Source organism: Gavialis gangeticus, unplaced genomic scaffold, assembly GCF_001723915.1.
Source record: "Gavialis gangeticus isolate Ggan-Ray unplaced genomic scaffold, GavGan_comp1, whole genome shotgun sequence".
Classification (NCBI taxonomy): Eukaryota; Metazoa; Chordata; order Crocodylia; family Gavialidae; genus Gavialis; species Gavialis gangeticus.
Genome location: NW_017729014.1, coordinates 15,233,720 through 15,251,434, shown reverse-complemented (window position 1 = coordinate 15,251,434; position 17,715 = coordinate 15,233,720). Strand labels below are relative to the sequence as shown.

Here is a 17,715-nt window from a genome sequence, read left to right as displayed (position 1 = left end):
TCAGTCACTTCTCCCTGTTGCCTCTTTAAACATTTCATTCTCCTTATGCACATTGAGCCAAATCCATCCCAGGCGTAGCTGCTGCCGTCCATCTAGGAACAAATGTGGCCCAATGAGCAATTCATCTGGCCCTCATTGGCACCTGTCCTTATTTCAATGCCAGCGGGGGAAAAAAAATCTAGTCCAGGTTTAAACGGACATATTATCTCTAGAAGCCGCTTTGCTGTTTAAGGGCAGTGGATGTATATAATAACATACTTCAGAAGTTGCAGCTTCCCCCACATTGAATTGCTTTGCCTTGCAAAATGCACAGCAAACATTTGGCTACTCAAAGGGGCTAATAGTCCAGTGAAAACAGTTTCTATCAAGTAAGGGGGAGGGGGGATCAACCCAACTCTAGACACAAACACTTTTGAGTGCTGGGGATGTTTGAGATCCAGGTCCAAATTTTGCATCCTTAGCTGATTCTTCTAGGAATGCTTCTAAAGATATCACGGGTGACAGGCCATGGATGAGTGTGTGTTGTATTTTATATTTATATAGCACTTTTCAAGCCAAGGGTTTTATCCAAATGATAAATGTACAGCACCATGGAGCTGCAACTGTCTCTGGGGTGGACAACAGCCATTGAACAGTGTACACCACAGCAAGCACTTTGGTCAAGCACCGCAAGGAAAGCAATTAAGTTGCCGTGGGCCCAATAAAGGGCTGGAGTTTTTAAGGTCTCCTTTGAGAAATCCCAAGGCAATGGATTAACTCAATTTTATGCATCCACTTGTATCATTGTCCCTATCATATTCTGAATGCATGGTTTTACATCGCTGCAGGGGTTTATACCTGATCTTGAGGCTGCAAACTGCTTTGCAAGCTCTGCAGTGTGGTAGAGATAAGTACATCCACCTCTTACTGAATGAAATGTGTTTAAGTTAATGAGTGTGAATTCAGCAGCCAAGCACAATTTTATCTACTTTTATGCATGGGCAGCTTGGTGTGATTTGAAGTAAGTGTCTATTAGATTAAAATATTTTTAAAATAGGGTTAAATCACCAATGCTTTCATTCAAATCTGCCTACGTGGTCTGATGGTTGCCTGGGAGTGGTTGATCACAAAGGAGATGTTACTTTTAATGGAGGATTTACATATATGCTGCCCCCTCTTCTTCTCCTCTCAGCCATGAAAGTGCGGAGATCGCCTGCATCTCCCTCCCACTCACTAGACTACGTCAAAATGAAGAAACAAGCCCCTTGTTCTTCCTTTTGGTTTAGAGCAACTGAGTGTTGAAAGAAAACTGCTTAAATGTCTTATAAATATAAAATACCAGATGTGGCAGAGGAGTAGCCAGAAATTAGTGGTTTGTACATTACCCGTAATTCGTATCACACAACGAATAGTAACTGCCATGGTTTGAAGAGGCGATGGCCCTCCTTAGCCAGTTGCAGGGAAGAGGAGATCGGGCTGCGGTGTGAAAGACTGCAGGATTTTTTTCTATTAGGTCATTCAATAGATTGAAACTATTTTCTCTTCTGTTATCCTTCTACCTATTCTTCGTGGTGATGATGATGACATTCACATCTCATGCAGGGGGCGGAAATCAGAAATTTGTGCTTTCAGATCTTACCCATTTAGCTTAATCACTGGCTAGAATGGCTCTCACAAAGATGGAGTTAGATTTGCTGATTTATATATCTTAAAAACCTTTCCTTCTATCCTTCCAGCCTTTTGCAATACAAATCAAGGCTTTGTCAACCCTTAAAAACTCGGCGACCAAATGGAGAATGGGTAGGCTTATGAAATCACAAGGATCAAAAAGCAATTTTTCACATAGGAAGGACACACTTCTACCCTTTCAAACAGGGGCTGAGTGAGCTCCTGCTCATGTGAGCAATGTAGGAGCTACCTGGTCCGGCCTCTGAGAAAAACAGAGCCACTGAGGTTTCAATCTCCTGTTATTTTTAAGGAAATCCTATGCATCATACCTCCAATATTTTCCTCTCATTGCATCACTTTTAAAGCAGCCGGCTTTTCCAGCACATGAAGAGGGTCCTTATCTTTGGTACAAACGTGGATGTTCCAAGACAAGGACAGGATAAATTGATGTTGAGGTTCTGGGACACTTGTCTACAATTATGGTTTGGTTCCCACATCCTCCGCATGCACTGTTGCTTTTTCCTTTCTGAGCACAGCCTCGGGTGATCAAAAGGGCTGGAGAATAACTGTGTTAACCTCAGCGCTCGTTGTGAGCCAAGTCCATCCTTGTTGTTTGTCTGTTCATCTCAAGACAGTGGGGCAACTTGGTGCGCATGGGAGTGATGATTTACTTCCCTTTTTTTCCTCTTGAATATTTCCTTTCATGCAAAATGAATCAAATGTTTTCAGCTACAAAGTGATTCTAGTTTGATAAATAATCTGTTGAGACACAGAAGAGGCAAGTTTCCATGACTGTCAGTTTGACACCTGTCGTGAGCATTAATCACAGGAGTGTCTCAGGTCTGCATCCTCCAAGCCTGGGCTGCAGGGACCTCTTCCATCAACTGGACGGGCATTTGACCTCTGCATCTTACTCAGTCCTTTGCTTCATTGCTGAGTTTGCCACATAACCCCTTGCCATCATGCTTTGACCCTTCCTGACGATGGCTGACTTGTAGATAGGGGCTGATGTTCCTGCTGTATGTTTGGTTAATGGAGTCAGTTGTCTTAGCTCAGGTAGATGAGGCCTGTGCCTCGAGCAACAGAGATCTCGGGTCCATTCCTTGCTGCCAATGACCCAATCAAAGGTAGGGTGTTACACCCAGGAGGAGTCAGCGGCATGCATTTGTCTGCCAGGGAAACTAACCTGATGATGTCTAAACAGGCATTGAACAATAACTTTTTGATCAGTGTTGATCTGGGCTAGATTTGAGCTGGCAGCCAGAAGAGGATTAATGCGCTTGATCCTATTGCCAAGCAATTAATCCTTCTCTCACCTCCCCCCCACCCCACGTTTCTCCCTCCTTCCCTACAATCTCCCAGCTCAGTTAAGGGCTTTACTTTAATGCAAGGATCTGAGCGTGTTTTTTTCCCTGCTTCCTCTTCAATTGGAAGTTCCTCTGAGAAGCACAAAATGCTCCGACCCATCCCAAGGACACAGATCTCTTCTGGTGCCACAGATACGTGTTAATCAGTTGAGGACGAGAACCTGGAGGAGTCTTTTTATGACAAAACCCCAGCTGGGCTTTCATAGACCCAGCCACCACAAGTGCATATGGCCCACCATTTATTGTTCGGACTTCTGCATCTTTTTGCCAAATACTATCCATTCCAGAGCGGCTGTCCTGAGAAAGAAGAGGATATGTGTTTCATATCGCCCCTTCATGGTCAGCCTGGAATAGCAGTGTCTTCATCAGACATCAGCTAATAATTCGTAAAGACTAAACAACAATTCACTGAATGTAGTCTCTTGGTCTGCAAGCAGTTTAGAAGATTTTCTTGAATTCACATTGTGCATTTATTTTTCAAATGACTGCTGCTTGGACTGTGCCGTGTCATTTTATGTGTGCCGTCTACTAGTCCCTTTCTCCGAGTGTGGCTTCGCTGTCCGGGATGGGATCGCATCACTTGCCACTGCAGTGCAGCTATCTATCCCCAGAGATCACTTCTGCTATCTCCTATCCACCCTGAAAAAAGTGAGGCGCCCCAGTGATTTCAGAGGGATTCAGTGTGGAGGTGAAGGCCCACTGGAGTCAGGGCATCCTTCTGAGCTACCCAAGGGTATTTAAACTGGACAGTGAAGAGTAATTCTTCCGGTGAAAGGCATTAGCAGGTTTTCAACAGAAATTCCAGTTAGGATTTGGCTAGGACACAAGGCTTGACACCTCCTCTCTAGTGACAACTCCCAGGAGATCCTAAAAAACACAAGTGGTCAGGACCTTGGTTTTACATCTCATTAATAACCAAGTGTGTGTGTAACCATGAGTTATTAGTAGCTGAGAAGGGATATTCCACGCTAAAAAAGAGTGACATGTCATTTTTAACTGGTTCCAAGCAAAATATGTTACCGGAGTTAGTCATTTGTTACTAATTATATATGGGGGCTGCTGATGCTGTCTGGTGTAAATTAGGAGCCACACTATGGATGTCCATTGCTAGGCTGCTGCAGAACTGAGTGCAAGTGAGAGAATGATGATCGGCTTCAATTTGTGTCTAGTCAAAAATTATTAAAAAAAAAAAAAAATTTGTTAAACATTCTCCAGTTTAGTATAAGAGTGATGATGCAAAATAACAAGTGTCCAGTGATCTGGAGACTCATAGAGGAAAGCTCAGGATGTCATAAAATAGGAGCCAAAGAACAGACGCATTTAGGCCTATGTGGATCGTAGCAATGTCTCAGAGACGCACAAGTTTATTGGAGAAAGCTGAAGGGGCACTGTCTCAATGCAAAATCTCTTGCTCTGCCTCCCCAAATCCTCAGTTGTGCTACTAATGGTGCTGGAGATGATCAGGAGGGAAAACTTTTTAAACCTCATTTGCTAAAGTATAACGAATGCAACGCTGGTTTTCTTCATTTCTCATTTCGCTCAGCCCAGCCCTACGTTGGCCGGCAACTTTTTGGTTCGAGAGTGAGATGGGCTTGAACCAACTCTCAGATCCCGCACCCTTGAACTTCAGAAGAGTTCAAACATTTCTCAGGCTCCAGACTCTTCTGTTTGATATGACAGTAATATCAGCAGTTCATTGCATGACAGGGGAGTCCAGGCCAGACCCTCTGTGGTGCCTCTGGGCAGCACACGCTGTGTTCGTCTGGGAGCTGGGGAGCCAGAGGGAACCACAAGGTCTGTCTGCACTCAACAGCTCAATTACAGCCCAGCCAGTTTCTTATCTGCCATTAGAGACGTTCTGGGGCTGGAGCTTCTTGTCAGTTTTGCAAGCTGATTCTTATGTGCGAGCAGAAATGCTTGGGCTTGAAGGCAATGTTAAAATGCCAGTTCTAACATCCATTCAAAGTCAACGGAAAGAGCCAGACTGATGTCAGTGGACTTTGGATCAGGTCCGCGAACCCAAGCCTGGTCTCATCAGTCGATAAGAAAAACTCCTATCCACTCCAGCCGGGCACCTCTGCACTAAGGAACAGCAAACGCCGATGGAGGGGACCCATCTCCTGCTGTGCCGGGTGCCTGGGAGCGCGCTCAGTCCTGGCGATACCTGAGTTGGCTGCAAGCACGCTGTGCTGCTGGAGCCTGCCTCTGCCAAGAAAAATAGAGAGGCTTGCATGCTTATTCCTGGGATTGCTTGTGCATGCCATAGTAATTAAATAATAATACCACAAGGATGGAACATTCATTTTAACCGTCAATCATGCTTGCTCTGGAGAGATCGGGGAGAGCCATGGCTGCCTTGCAGAGGGATTTGTAATTTAAGGAAGCCACAGGAGCGATTGTATTGAGCTGCAAGAGGATTTCTTTGTCCTTTATTTTGCAGGGATGTGCCACTTTTTTTTCTTTTTGGTTTGCTTCTACCAAGCTGAGCCTTGGCTGCTGCAAAGGGAGCCATCTTCACACTAAATAGGTCAGCTCTGCCCAGGCCTCTGCTGGCTCTAGCCCCCAGCCTGCCTGCTTTCCAATTATTTAAGCAGGGAGAGGGCTGTATGCCCATTTCACAGCCCAATGAAACCAAAGGGAGCCTTTGCATCGGGCCCCGACTCCTTTGCCCAGCTCATTAGGTTCTGAGCCTATTTATTTGTGCAGCCCACTAGGCAACATTGCTGAGTCCTCCCACATGAGCCAGCTGTTTCCACTGGGGCCCAAGGCATTTTGCTTTCCTCTCCTCTGGAATCCAGCCGTTCTCTTGCTTTATTCCCTGCTCCACCTGGGATCATTTCCACCTGCTTTGTGAGCCGCACTGTGGCTTTACCGCAGACCCTCCAACCTCACTTCCTTCTGCGGGAGAACAGCACCTGCTTGGCTCGGCCAAGCTGTATGAAGACACCTGCCAGTTCTGTAATGGGGAGACTTAAGCTCCCAGAAAATTCATGCATGCAAGATAGCAGAGCATGACTTAGTGCACCTTCGCCCAGTGTCAGGGATGAGAACAAAACACAACCTGACATCTCAGCTCTGAACCTTTTTGCTTTTTCGTGAAATTTCAATGCAGATTTTTGACCTCTGTGCTCAGAAGAAGCTGAACCACACGTTCTGTTCCAAATGCTGCTCCAAACTTCGGGCAGGATCTGCCTCAGACCTTTGCAGCTTGGCCCGTCTGGGGTTTTTGTTCACCTCAATTTTCATAGACGCATTTATGCCAGCAGCTGCCGGTGAAAAGGACTTGCATCTGAAGCCTTCCAGAGGCCACCTCTTTAATGTCCTTTATCCTGTTTTAGAAAGATTTCAGTCTGCCAGTCTGGAAGCAGATGAAATATGATGCGACTGAAGTGACCGATCACACACCAGATGGGATTTTCACAAGAGCCAAAGAAACTTAAGTGTCCAATTCTCATTTTTGGAATTTTGGTATCTGAATTTCTTGGGCTACTTGGAGACTGCAAGCCACCATGAATAAAGACTACCAAAGAGTCAAAGACAGAGCTGAAATGAATAGATTACTAAGACCACATAGGCTAAAATGCAGCCTGCAGCTGACTGCACACCAAGTTGCAAAAATCAAACTTTGCTCAGGGATATTTCTGAACAGAAACAGCGGCTTAGTTTTTTTTCTTTTTTTTGAGTTCCTGTGAGATGTTACCCTTTGCTCTTGTTTTAGAGATGTTTGCTGAATCTGAGCTATTAAGGGAGTGTACCTGACAGCCATAATTCTGACACTAATTACTTAATTATAGTGGAATGTATCAACAATTTGGAAAAATGATTTGGGATACCCTCATGCTGGCTTATTCTGTAGATACCAGTTACCTGGAGGGAAGGGGCTGCCTGGATAGAGCAATTCTGGGGAGTGAATTCTGCCTGTGAGTCATGCCTGAACAGAAAATCACCTGAGATTAACTTCGGTTTTCTGAGACTCAGATTTAACTCCCCCCCCTACGCTGCCAGATGCAGAGAACACTTTGGATTGCTTGCTGTCTATCCATTTGAAAACCATCTATTGACTCATGCTGCTGCAATAAAATAGTTGTGGTCATATCTATCTGTAATCAATGTATTGCTGCATTGCCCTGTGTTTGTGTGCCTGGACTCATGCCAGAGAGGGTGGGTTTTTTGGGCTGTGCATCAGGTCAGAAACGCTGCCGTTCTTTCTAACTACAATCTGGAAGTCCATCAGGCTCTCTTAAACTTCTGAGGGAGATAATTCGGCTCCAGACCACTTTGGCTCCGCACGCATCTTGCAAGCAAAGACCGTGCAAGCTGCAGTCTTCTCTTTTTAAGGTGGATGCAAAAGAAAGGGTTTGCTTTGGTATCCTTGGCCAAAAACTCCCGGCCTTTGCCTCCATCCTCTGCTGCTGCTGTGCCGTGTCTTGTCTTCCAGTTACCTGCCTTTCTCCACCTCAACCATGACTGCTTTCTAATTGTGAATCAGCTCTCTATAAATGCATGGAGTTGACAAAGTGTTTTGGATACTTTGGACTGCTGAAGGTGCCCTATGCATGTTGGGCAGTTGCATACAATATAATTAAAATAGTGCACAGGGTGATCAACACCAAGCTAATTGCTTTAGCTAGCCACTGCATAGTTGCATTTGGCAACATTTGGCCACTGTGTCGTTGTCTGGCTTTTTCCCTGATGGAGCAAGAACACTGCCACTACCAAGGTGACTGTATCTATTTGTTCAACTCTCCTATGAAATATGAACTTTTGTTTCTACCCAGGAAAACTTTTACAATCTTTTCTCCGATGCCTGAAGAAGGATGTTTGTGCCCAAAAGCTTGCAACTAAAGATTTTTTTTGCAAAAATCTAGTTGGTCTAATAAAAGACCTGTACCATGAGTCCTGATTCCTTAGGTAAAGCTGGCACTTTTTGAGCAGTGGCAGTACTGCATATGTATAGCATGGCACATGTATGCAGTGCTTAGCAGATGGAGACTAAAGAGAGATTTTTAAAGCAGAATGCTTAAACTTTGAATTGTCAGTAATGGCTCCTTTTCCTCTCCCTGCTTTTCCCAGTTTTCATTTTGTATCCTGCCTGAACCACGTGAGTTTGTCTGACCTGCTGCTACATAAATTGTTGCTCACTAGTTTCCAACTCAAATGGACTTTTAGTGGTCTAGGAATCTTGTCAAATACCTATTAAATTCACTGCTGTGTTTTACTGGCTTCCTGTTTGAATGTCTCAATCCATACCCGCCCCACCTTGCTTGGGGAAGCAAAACCACATGCTCCTTGGATGATTTCCAAGGCTTGACAATAGGCATGTTTTCAGACTTGATGTGTTCATTCTAGTATTTCCTCTCCCCAGCTCTTTCATTAATGAGTCTAAATTTTGAGGCATGATTCATTAAGCTCTGGGCTTGACAGTTCATTCTGACGAGGGCAGAGATGATTCGAGTTGGAGAAGGGCTCGTGTTTTCTTCTCCTCCATGCAACGGGAATTTTGCAGCCGGATGTGTGAATGGATTGGTACTTTGATGGTTGACACTCAGTTGGTCTTGATGGGGCAGATAGCTGATGACAAAAGGGCCCACGGGCCTTACCCTTCTCCTTGGAGCTGAAACTTCGGTCCCAGCTCAGATGAACAACAGCCAGCAGGTGTGATGATCTGAGGGCTGTGGCTGAAAGCCTTTTTGAGATGAACATGGGAATATTAATCCAGCTTCCAGTACGGCACGGATCCAAATTGTAAAACCCTCCAGAAAAAAGCTATGCATTCTGGATGGCCTTAGTGACATCCAGAAGTGGGACTGGCAGTAGATGGTTTAACTGGTTTCAGGTGTATTCAAGATGAATCCTCTTAGGTCATGACAAGGAGTTTATACTTCCCAAGGTGCATCTATTGTGTGCCCATACAGAAGGACTGCCTTCTCCATGGCTGCCTCTCTTGGTGTCTTTCCCTAGCAGGTGTCTGATTTTTAGTTTTTGTTGTTCTTTTAATTAATGACATGGGCTAAGGGGATCAAATCTAGGGCACAGATTCCACCTCCCATCACCCGCAGTACAGCCAACTACGGCATGCCAGATCTTGCAATGAGAAGATAGATGAGCACCTTCTCAGTGGGTTCACTGTATATATATGTAGTTAGAGCATCGTTGTCCAGCAGGCCAGGAGCCTTATATCCACAGCTCTTCTAGTGCAATGTGGTATGGTCACAGCCTGGCTCATAGTGAAGTCCTGGCTCTAACTAACCACCCTCCTTGCATATTCAAGTCCAGGCAACAGGACTTCCAAAGCCATGTCAGAGTCTGTCCTATTAGGGAGGGGAAGGACATTGAGATAAAAACTCAGGGGAGCTCCCAGACAAGCAGTGCATGGGAGATATACCCATTCACATGTCCATGCCATTATATTAGCTCCTTTTTTGAACTGGTGTTCTACCTCTCCCCATGAGTGCGTGTGTGCGCGCGCACACCTGTGCACAATGTAAAAAGAGAATGAAGTGTATGACACAAACCTCATTTTCTCCATCTGGGGATAACAAATCCTATTTACTGTGGTTCTGAGAAAATTCATGTTAGCAAAGCTGATGGATGGCAATCTTACTGGTAGTCATCCTGTTAAAGGAAGTCAGACTGAACTGATAGCCTTACTCTCTTTTCTTTGCTTCTTGCATTGATATTAATGCCCAAGCCAGGTGCCTGAACAATGCTGCTGACAAGCATGGTAACATTATTACACCAACCACATGCTCCTTTTGCACAGTTATAAATAGCAGGGGGAAGCAGGGAGCTGGAACAGCAATGGATAATCAAATGCCAGCTGCTTACTACAAAGGTAGCATGAAGCATTGGCTTAGTATAGATCCTGCCAGAACAGGAAGGTTTCTCCATGACAGCGATGCATACATGTACCTGACACTTAAAACTTGGAAGACATTTCAGGCCCTAGTCATTTCATGGTCAAGCTATCAGCCTCATGGTATCTCTTTGAATCCAGCCTTTTCACCCCTAAAGGAATGCAGGTGGGTGAGCAGGGTGGTTGTCGGTGGGGGACAGTAGCAGGGGTTTCCCATGAATGTGTCAACTTGTCAGGCAGGTGAAGCCACAAATATTCTCCTTGATCACCGGGTGGAAACTGCGAACTGTTTGCATATTTCTGACCTCCATGATCTTCTCGCTGCTGCAGTTTCCCAGGCTAACAAGGAGGGCGAAGCGGCACAGCTGGCTGTGTGCTGTCCCTGCTCTGCAAGGTTGTTTTCTCTCTGCCTTCAATGCATCAAGGCCATCTTTGGCTCAGTGCAGTTAAGCAAAACAAATGGGCTTGTACAAGTCTAGTAGAAATGCGGGTCAAGTCACTCACTCCAGCCATAACCTTTGGGCTTTTTATAGATCTCATCTGACTGTTTGCCTGGCGGGTGGCCAAGCCTAGCCCATATTGGTGCTTTTTAGAAAGTTTCAGGAGATCTCCTTGTGTCTCGTCCAGTAAAACTTCCCTTTGATTACAAGTGTAGCAGCAGCACCTCTTGCTTTGGGATTGGCATGTGTGGTCTGCGTGTGTCTGCAGAAGCATAAAGTGCATGGGCATGCACACATGCATGTAAGATATATAGATGGATGTGTTTGTGCATGCCTGCATGCATATGTTTGTGCTTGTGTGTACCACGATAGATATTTCCATATAGATACTACTGCTCAGTTAAGCAACCTTTGCTTAGGGGAGACCTATAGGCACGAGTGAACTGTTTGGGCACAACTGGTGGCAAGGAAGAAAGCATAGTGCATGCAAAGTGTTTCCCTGGTTGCGCACCTGGGCATAGCACAGAAGGGGCATAGACATGCCGCTCATATTTATATCATGGTGGCACGCTGCAACTCCAGTGATAGCCAAGACCACACTGTGGTAGGCACTGAAGGTATCAACACTTGGGTCCAAAATTTGTTACCATTCATTTAGTTATGGAAATGATCAATATGTGCAAGTGGCCTTTTTGGCCTGATGCAGTTTGACTTCCATTATCCGTGTGATGTGGATGTATGAGCTGCAGCAGCTGCATGGTTAGGACAGCTGCCCAGGAAGCAGGAGATTTGGGTTTGTGGAAAACCTTCATGCAGATGGCATTTGAACTTGTGTCTCTCTGACTTTCCAGCACAGGGATCTGACCACTAGGCAGCATGTTAGGCCTTATCCAGGCTCTTCTCCATTGTCCTTTGAAGCTGGACTGTTGGGCAGCCAAGACAAGGAGATATGTGGGACCAGGAATAAGAGAACAGATGGTGTGTGGCCCACTGAAACAGCTGATGACTTGGAAAAGGACAGGTTTCTAGCTTAGACCTTTGCTCCCAGTGGTGCAAAGAGTACCCACTGCTGTCCAAGTAATGCCTGGTAAATGCAAAGTGCAGTGGCTCAGCCTCAAAAGGAAAGCACTAGATATTATAATGTTGAACTTGTAGCACTAGCATTCTCTGGGACAGATGCTCACTCGCGTCCATGTGACTTTGCCCAGCTGCCCTACCCATTGAACCTCACTACTCTGTCCCTCTGTGGTAGTCTTTGTGTTGAAGCAGGAGGAGCTTGTGTTTGACTATTAAATAACATAGCAACCCAAGCCTGCCGCAGTCTGCAGCCTGCAAGATAGGGTTTAGTACCTGTAGTTCAGAGCCCTGTCTTCCTATACAGAGGATGACTGCTCTGACCTCCACAGTCACACTCCATGTCCTTACGTGACACAAACTACCCTTCCACACCCCAGATCCCAATCCCAACTGATCTTCTTTGGAGGCTGTGCTGGAACTTGCCATCTCCGAAGCGCGTGTCCCTCGGCGGTCAGTGTGTTTTTGGATGGAGGGGTCTGGTTCAGATCCGTTCTGCTGCAGAGGTTCATCTGAGAGATGCCCAGACAGTGGCAAGGGCTGGGAGTGCCAGCCTTCTGTACCCGAGGTTGGGATTCTTGCCCGTGGCCAAAGAGACGCAATGACGTCCCTTTTGTGTTCTTGTTTCTCTTTAGATCCTAGAATCTCCGGACCCTCGAATCACAGATCCACGGCACACCTGGATCTCATTCGTACACCGCCCGGATGATGGCAACACCTCCAAAAGGAGATGCAAAGGGAAAGACAAGAAATTAGTAGGTTACCACTAGACTGTGATGCCAGCTACTGAATATCTATGTCCCGGGCCACAATTTTCTCTCCTGTTGGTATTGTAGAAGGTGCTTTGTGGGTGACTTGGTGCCTTCCCACCCCAGGGAGGGCTGCATTTTTCACTGTGCTGTGTGCATATATAGTTTGTAAAGCATCTGAGGAAACTTTGTGAGAAAATGTGCTATATAAATGGAGAATGAGGTACGTGTGCATGTATGAAGAGGTGCGTGCTTGTGCATAAAGGCTGTCTAATAAAGTGGGTGTTTTTAGATTCTACAACTGTTGACAAGTATTGAAAAAAGCAGCCATTTCTTCTATTGAGTTTTTCTCCTTAACTGATAATACTAAAGTACAAAGGTGTTTTTGGTTAAACCAAGTTCTAAGCTTCTTAAAGGCTAATAATCAGTTTAGGGCCCAAGTCACACATGGTGACCATTTCTAGGAGTACACAGTAGGTATTTCACTTTCCTGTCCTGCCTCTGTGTTCCCCCATTGATGTTCTCCTGAGTTGCGCCTAACCCACTTTGTTCAAGATGGCCATCAGTGCAGATGATGGGGTCTGATTCTCATTGTTTTCTTTTGGCTCCTTCCCCAGCGTGGCCTTGTTGGACCCCCAGGACCACCAGGACCCCAGGGACCTCCAGGTGCACCGGGAGCTGAAATCACCCGGGAAGTCCTGATGCAGGAGTTTAAGGAGATATTAAAAGGTAAAAACTCTTGGAGCTACACACCTCTCCGCATCCTTCTCAGATATGGCACCTACGGCCAAGTTTCATGGCAGGAGCACCTTCATTACAGTGCAGCAAAGTGCTCATGTTGTATGTCCTTAAATCCCATTGACTTGAGTTCACAAAGCCACTGGGGCTCTGGGTTTGTGGAGATCAGCTTGCAGGCCAGAAATTTCCAGGCTCTGGGTCTAAGTGCGTTAATCTTCTCCTTCCCTCCCACCCATGATATTAGAGAGAAATGTGGCTTCAGGTGCAGCTGAGCTTAGCAAAATGGCATTAACAGGATGGCCAGCGACAACATCCCATGTTGGACTTGATGGGGGTTGGACTCGATGATCTGTTGAGGTCCCTTCCGACCCTAGCATCTATGCGTCTCTGAACCTCATGAATCTGGCCTTGCAAAATCAAGAGACTGATTGATTTAACAGTCAAGACAAGGGTAGAAAGAGTCAGTGGGGGATGTTCGCTTATCTTCTGGATGTTGAGCCTGTGGGGTGCACCTGGGAACCATGTTAAAGTTTTTTTTTTCCTCTGTCCTAGGAGGAATTATTGAAAAAAAGGAAGCTGAGATTCATAGGAAGTGGACTGTCAGGGGTGGGGGAGTAGGGAACCCTACTGTGAAACGGGCTAAAATCAGGATTGTTGGCTATAGTGAGTTAAGCGAAGGACGACGTTAGACAGCATGTGGATAGCAGCTTTCCAAAATGTGGGATCTGTTAAACTGAAACGCTCTTTTTCCAGAGGAGTGGTGGGAGGGGTAGGGTGGAGTAGAAAATGGGCTTGGTCTACTCAGACTGGCTTGATTAGGGATGCCGTGTGGTCTCTTATTATTCATTATTTGTCTTACAGTAGTGCCTAGGAGAGTCAGTCATGGGACTGGAAGCCTACTGTCTTAGACACTGAGCAGACATGAACAAACTGGTGGTTGTTGCCCCAAAAAGCTTGCAATTGAAGTATAAGATGAGAGGCAACCACAGGACACAAAGAGACAGAGAGGGAAGCAGACAGAAACAATGACCTCTTGTGAGACTGTGGTCTGAGCACACCCGTTCTCCGTCCATTGTGAATTTTTTGGGTATGTGTCATGGCCAAGGAGCATTTTAAGGAAGGAGTTGATAGATAACACTGCGGAGGCATTGCATTTGTATTTGACTACTATGGGCTGCTGGTGTACAAATTACTCCCATCTAGTTGATTTAGTTCAAGTCCAAGATGGTGGCCTATACGATTTCTTTTCTTTTCAGAAGCCATCGAACGGCGGGCATCTCTGGCAGTCTCGGCCCACCCCAGCCAATTGCCCCCACTGCTGCTGTCCCTGGAGGAGATCTCGCCGCACAAACGGGTGGAGGAAGCGTTTCACTGCAAGCTGAAAGGGCAGGTCGTCGTGGACAAGAAGACCCTGGTGGAGCTTCAGAACTTCCAGTCGGTGAGCGGGTGTCTCGCTCTGGGCTTGCGCTGGCCTGGAGAACAGCAGTTGTCTTTGGCTCTTTTATAGGATGGCTTTTGCTTGCAGAGCTCCCGTGTAGATCAGGATTCCTCCTGAAAGGGTCCTAGGAGCCCATGTCTCATATGGAGTTTGGCTGCTGGGAATATGGCACTTGTTGTTGGGGAAAGTGACATCGCTTTATCCCATGTGGCCTTGGTTCTTTACTCGTTGACTTTTGGGGTTTTGCCCCGACTCCAAAGAAAGTGAGAGTGGGATGACCTCAGGCCAACCTCCAGTGCCGACCTCAGTCCTAAAACTCTGCTCCAATGGGACAAGGGTTTAACTCTGAATCCTTTCTGCTTCATATACTAACAAAACCACAGGCACGTAGTGCTCCTGCTGGACCCCAACAGGTGCAAAATGAGCCAGAATGAGCTCCAGCATCTGCTGGCAGCACCAGAGAGCAAACAGCCCTGGCAAGAAAGGACTGGGGCCAGACCGACCTTCTGGCTCCAAACCATGGTCACCACAGCTCTGCTGGTGGCATCTTTCTTCCAATTCATGCTACCAGGCTTGTCTGCACATGTGGTTACTCTGGACTAGCCCTTCCACTTCAAATACACACATCGTCCTATTCCAGAATAACTTCCACGTGTGGACGAGGTGTTGGCTCAGGGGGGTCTCCAGATCCCTCGCATGAATTTGTGGCTCCCACAATTAGGAGGACCCTTTCATACTACAATTCTGTTTATATTGGCTTATGAAGGGTTGACAAATTGCTGATATTATAAGGGCGTTCCAGACATGCTGACCGTGTCTTTCTGATGGTTAGGAATTTTTCAGTCAAAAATGTTACAGTTGATTATAAAATGGAGTTAAAAGGTTCAAGTGAACTTGTTATATGCTATAATATTCAGATAGTAAAAGACCTATCTAACTCCTTGCTCATCCTTTAGATACTGTTTGTAAATTGAATTCTAATGTTCTGTTATGGTGAAGGGGCATCTAGGTGCTAATTATCTTTGTTCTGTTGGCAAGACTCGATCTGAAGACTGCAATGAAACAGATATGCAGCTCTACATCTTTTACAAAGTTATTTTCGGAGCCTGACTGAGGACATTTAAAATCTTTTAATTGGCAATTAGTTCTCTTGCTAATCACCAGCAGCTCTCAGTTAGAAGTGGCTGCATTTCTCTGGCATTTGCACAAAGCCCTGTCTTGGAAAGGTCCTGTTCTGCATGCCTTACTCTGCAAAGCTGTCTCACAGCTAATGGGACCCCTCAGATCTGCAGATGTTGCTAGAGACGTTGTCTGCAGACGCCGAGCAGGGTTCTCTGCGGCAGAGAATCGCTGCCTGCATTGTGCCAACCTGGTTAGACGGCACTGCAGGTGCTGTCTCATGAGCAAGTTTGTACTTGAAATGCAGGCAGGGCCAGAGAGAGAGAGCCCGAGCTCCTCGTTAGGAGGGAGAATGTGAATAAAGACATCTTGGCAATCGATGCGTGGGCTGATGCTTCCCATGCCTCGTTATCATGCCCGTCAGTCCTTTCTAATTGCTGCTGGCCCCAGCGCTGGGGTGGGAGGGCCTGGCAGGTTACCTGTCTCTCTGGGTGCCAGAACTTCATTTTAGCTTTTGCACAAGAAGGGCCTGGTTCTAGCTGGTGCTGGTTTTAGCAGACTGTGCTTGCTTGAGGCTAGGTGCTTCTGGTGGGACAAGAGCATCCTCTCTTGGGCATCCAGGGGAAGGGATGTGAATCTTCCACCTCTGGTTCAGCCGTGCTAAATCTGAAAGGGCCTGCTAGTTGGAAGTAGGGAGGGAACCAACCTAACTCCTTTCAGCTGACTTGGGGCACGGTCCAAAGCTCACCAAAATCATTGGAACAACTTCCACTGGCTCCACTGGGTTTGGGGTCAGGATTTTGCTGTCCCAAAGTGTCAAGCACTGGAGTGTGGCATCTGCACTGTCCCCACCTGGGATGTATCCAAAGAGTAGCAGGGCTTTCATTCCCCCATGAAATCCCCTCCTTCTGGGCTAGTTATTCCCTTGCCCTACCTCCCACCCTGTCTTTCTCTCTATTACTTTAGCTGCTTTTACAAGTGTCTTCAGCATCTGAGATTAAGTGGGTAGTTTTTCTCTCCCTCCCACTGACCTGGTCCACCATGGTCCAAGCATGCTGCTGCCTCAAGCATTTGCCTCTTGGACACTTGGAGTAATGCACTTTGCACAGGGAAGTTTCGATGGGCCACTGTCTCGAGAGCGCAATGAGACTCTGGCTTTTATCTCTGGATTGACTGATGTCCAGGGAACATGACGGGAGCGATGCCAGACCCACCAGGGCTAAGAGGCAGCCCAGGTGCTTGTTGTGATGAGCAGACCTTGGGAGTTTTCCAAGGAAGAGTCCTGGTATCTCTGATGTTTGGAGGTCAAGCTAAACTTCTAGATCTGGCAGCTGAATTTTAACACTGTCTAGGAGCTCAGGAGGGCTCCCTATTCATTGCAGTGGCTGCCACGCAGCCTGGCTTCTTGATTTTTATTGTAAGTATTCACTGATTTAATTCAATGAGAGTTTAACTAAATTGGTGCATAAGTTTGCCAGCTCTCAGCTTTGGGGGTCCCTGCCTTAAACCTTCAGTGAAAGATCCCCAGCCCCCATCAATGGGTAGAGTGTGCAGCAAGGCGGGGAGGTGACCTGTGTTTGGAGAGCAAAGGAGGGCTGGACATTCGCTGGGGATTTACCTGCCTTGGGGATGCCTGTGGAAATTGCCTGAGAGCAGGTTGCCAGTGTCTTGGGGATGTTTCCCTGCAGCAGAGGAATGACTGGGGCTAGGGTTAGGCAGGGACTCCAGCAGGGAGCTCTCGTGGCTGTCGGGTTACTGGAGGACAGTGCCCAGTGAGTCCTCTCCCTTCCCAGAGCTGACACTTTGCATTATTGACTTCCACTCACAGAAGAATAACACAGGGCATGAAGAAACAGGAATGTTTTACCAGCGATAATTTACTGGTGCCTGAAATTACTTTCCACATTCAGCCGGTGGTTTTGGAATTAAGTTGCTGCTGTTAATTTAATTGCTGCAAGGAGACAGGAATGGAGGAACTCCCAGGCACTGTTCTGCTTATGCACGTGGGGCCTGGTTTTCTTGTGCCTTAGAGAGGTGTAAATCAGGAATAACACAGTCAACGCCTGGCAGCTATGCTGGTATCAAGTTAGACAATGATCTTCTTCTCTTTTTACTCCTGCTACCTTTATCTTGTAGACTACAGCTGACAAAAGTTTGTAGCAGGGATGGCACTATACACACATGCACCCACACACACACGTGTTTGTGTGTGTGTGTGTGTTCGTGTGCCTATTATACATTATTGCAATGGGGGCCAACCTTTTTAGCAGACATGCCACTGATTTAA

The 17,715-nt window shown here is 46.5% G+C and overlaps 1 protein-coding gene and 1 long non-coding RNA gene across 4 annotated transcripts in view; one reads left to right on the top strand and one right to left on the bottom strand.

Annotated features, from left to right (window-relative positions):
* LOC109293736 overlaps positions 1–17,563 on the bottom strand; it is a 25,274-nt gene extending 7,711 nt beyond the window's left edge. Inside the window, exons 1-2 of the long non-coding RNA XR_002096380.1 lie at positions 17,552–17,563; positions 14,627–14,630 (exon numbers count right to left, since the gene is read on the bottom strand). This is a non-coding gene — a long non-coding RNA (uncharacterized LOC109293736). The remainder of the gene's footprint in view (positions 1–14,626; positions 14,631–17,551) is intronic.
* The window catches only part of FAM132A (family with sequence similarity 132 member A), a 40,391-nt gene that overhangs the window by 7,422 nt on the left and 15,254 nt on the right, over positions 1–17,715 (top strand). The window contains exons 2-4 of one of the 3 annotated variants that reach the window (XM_019511821.1): positions 12,020–12,139; positions 12,751–12,862; positions 14,131–14,309. In XM_019511821.1, coding sequence (XP_019367366.1) covers positions 12,020–12,139; positions 12,751–12,862; positions 14,131–14,309 — 411 coding nt within the window. Of the gene's footprint in view, positions 1–12,019; positions 12,140–12,750; positions 12,863–14,127; positions 14,310–17,715 lie in introns of all 3 variants that reach the window. The other 2 variants (XM_019511820.1, XM_019511822.1) reach the window with 2 other exon arrangements.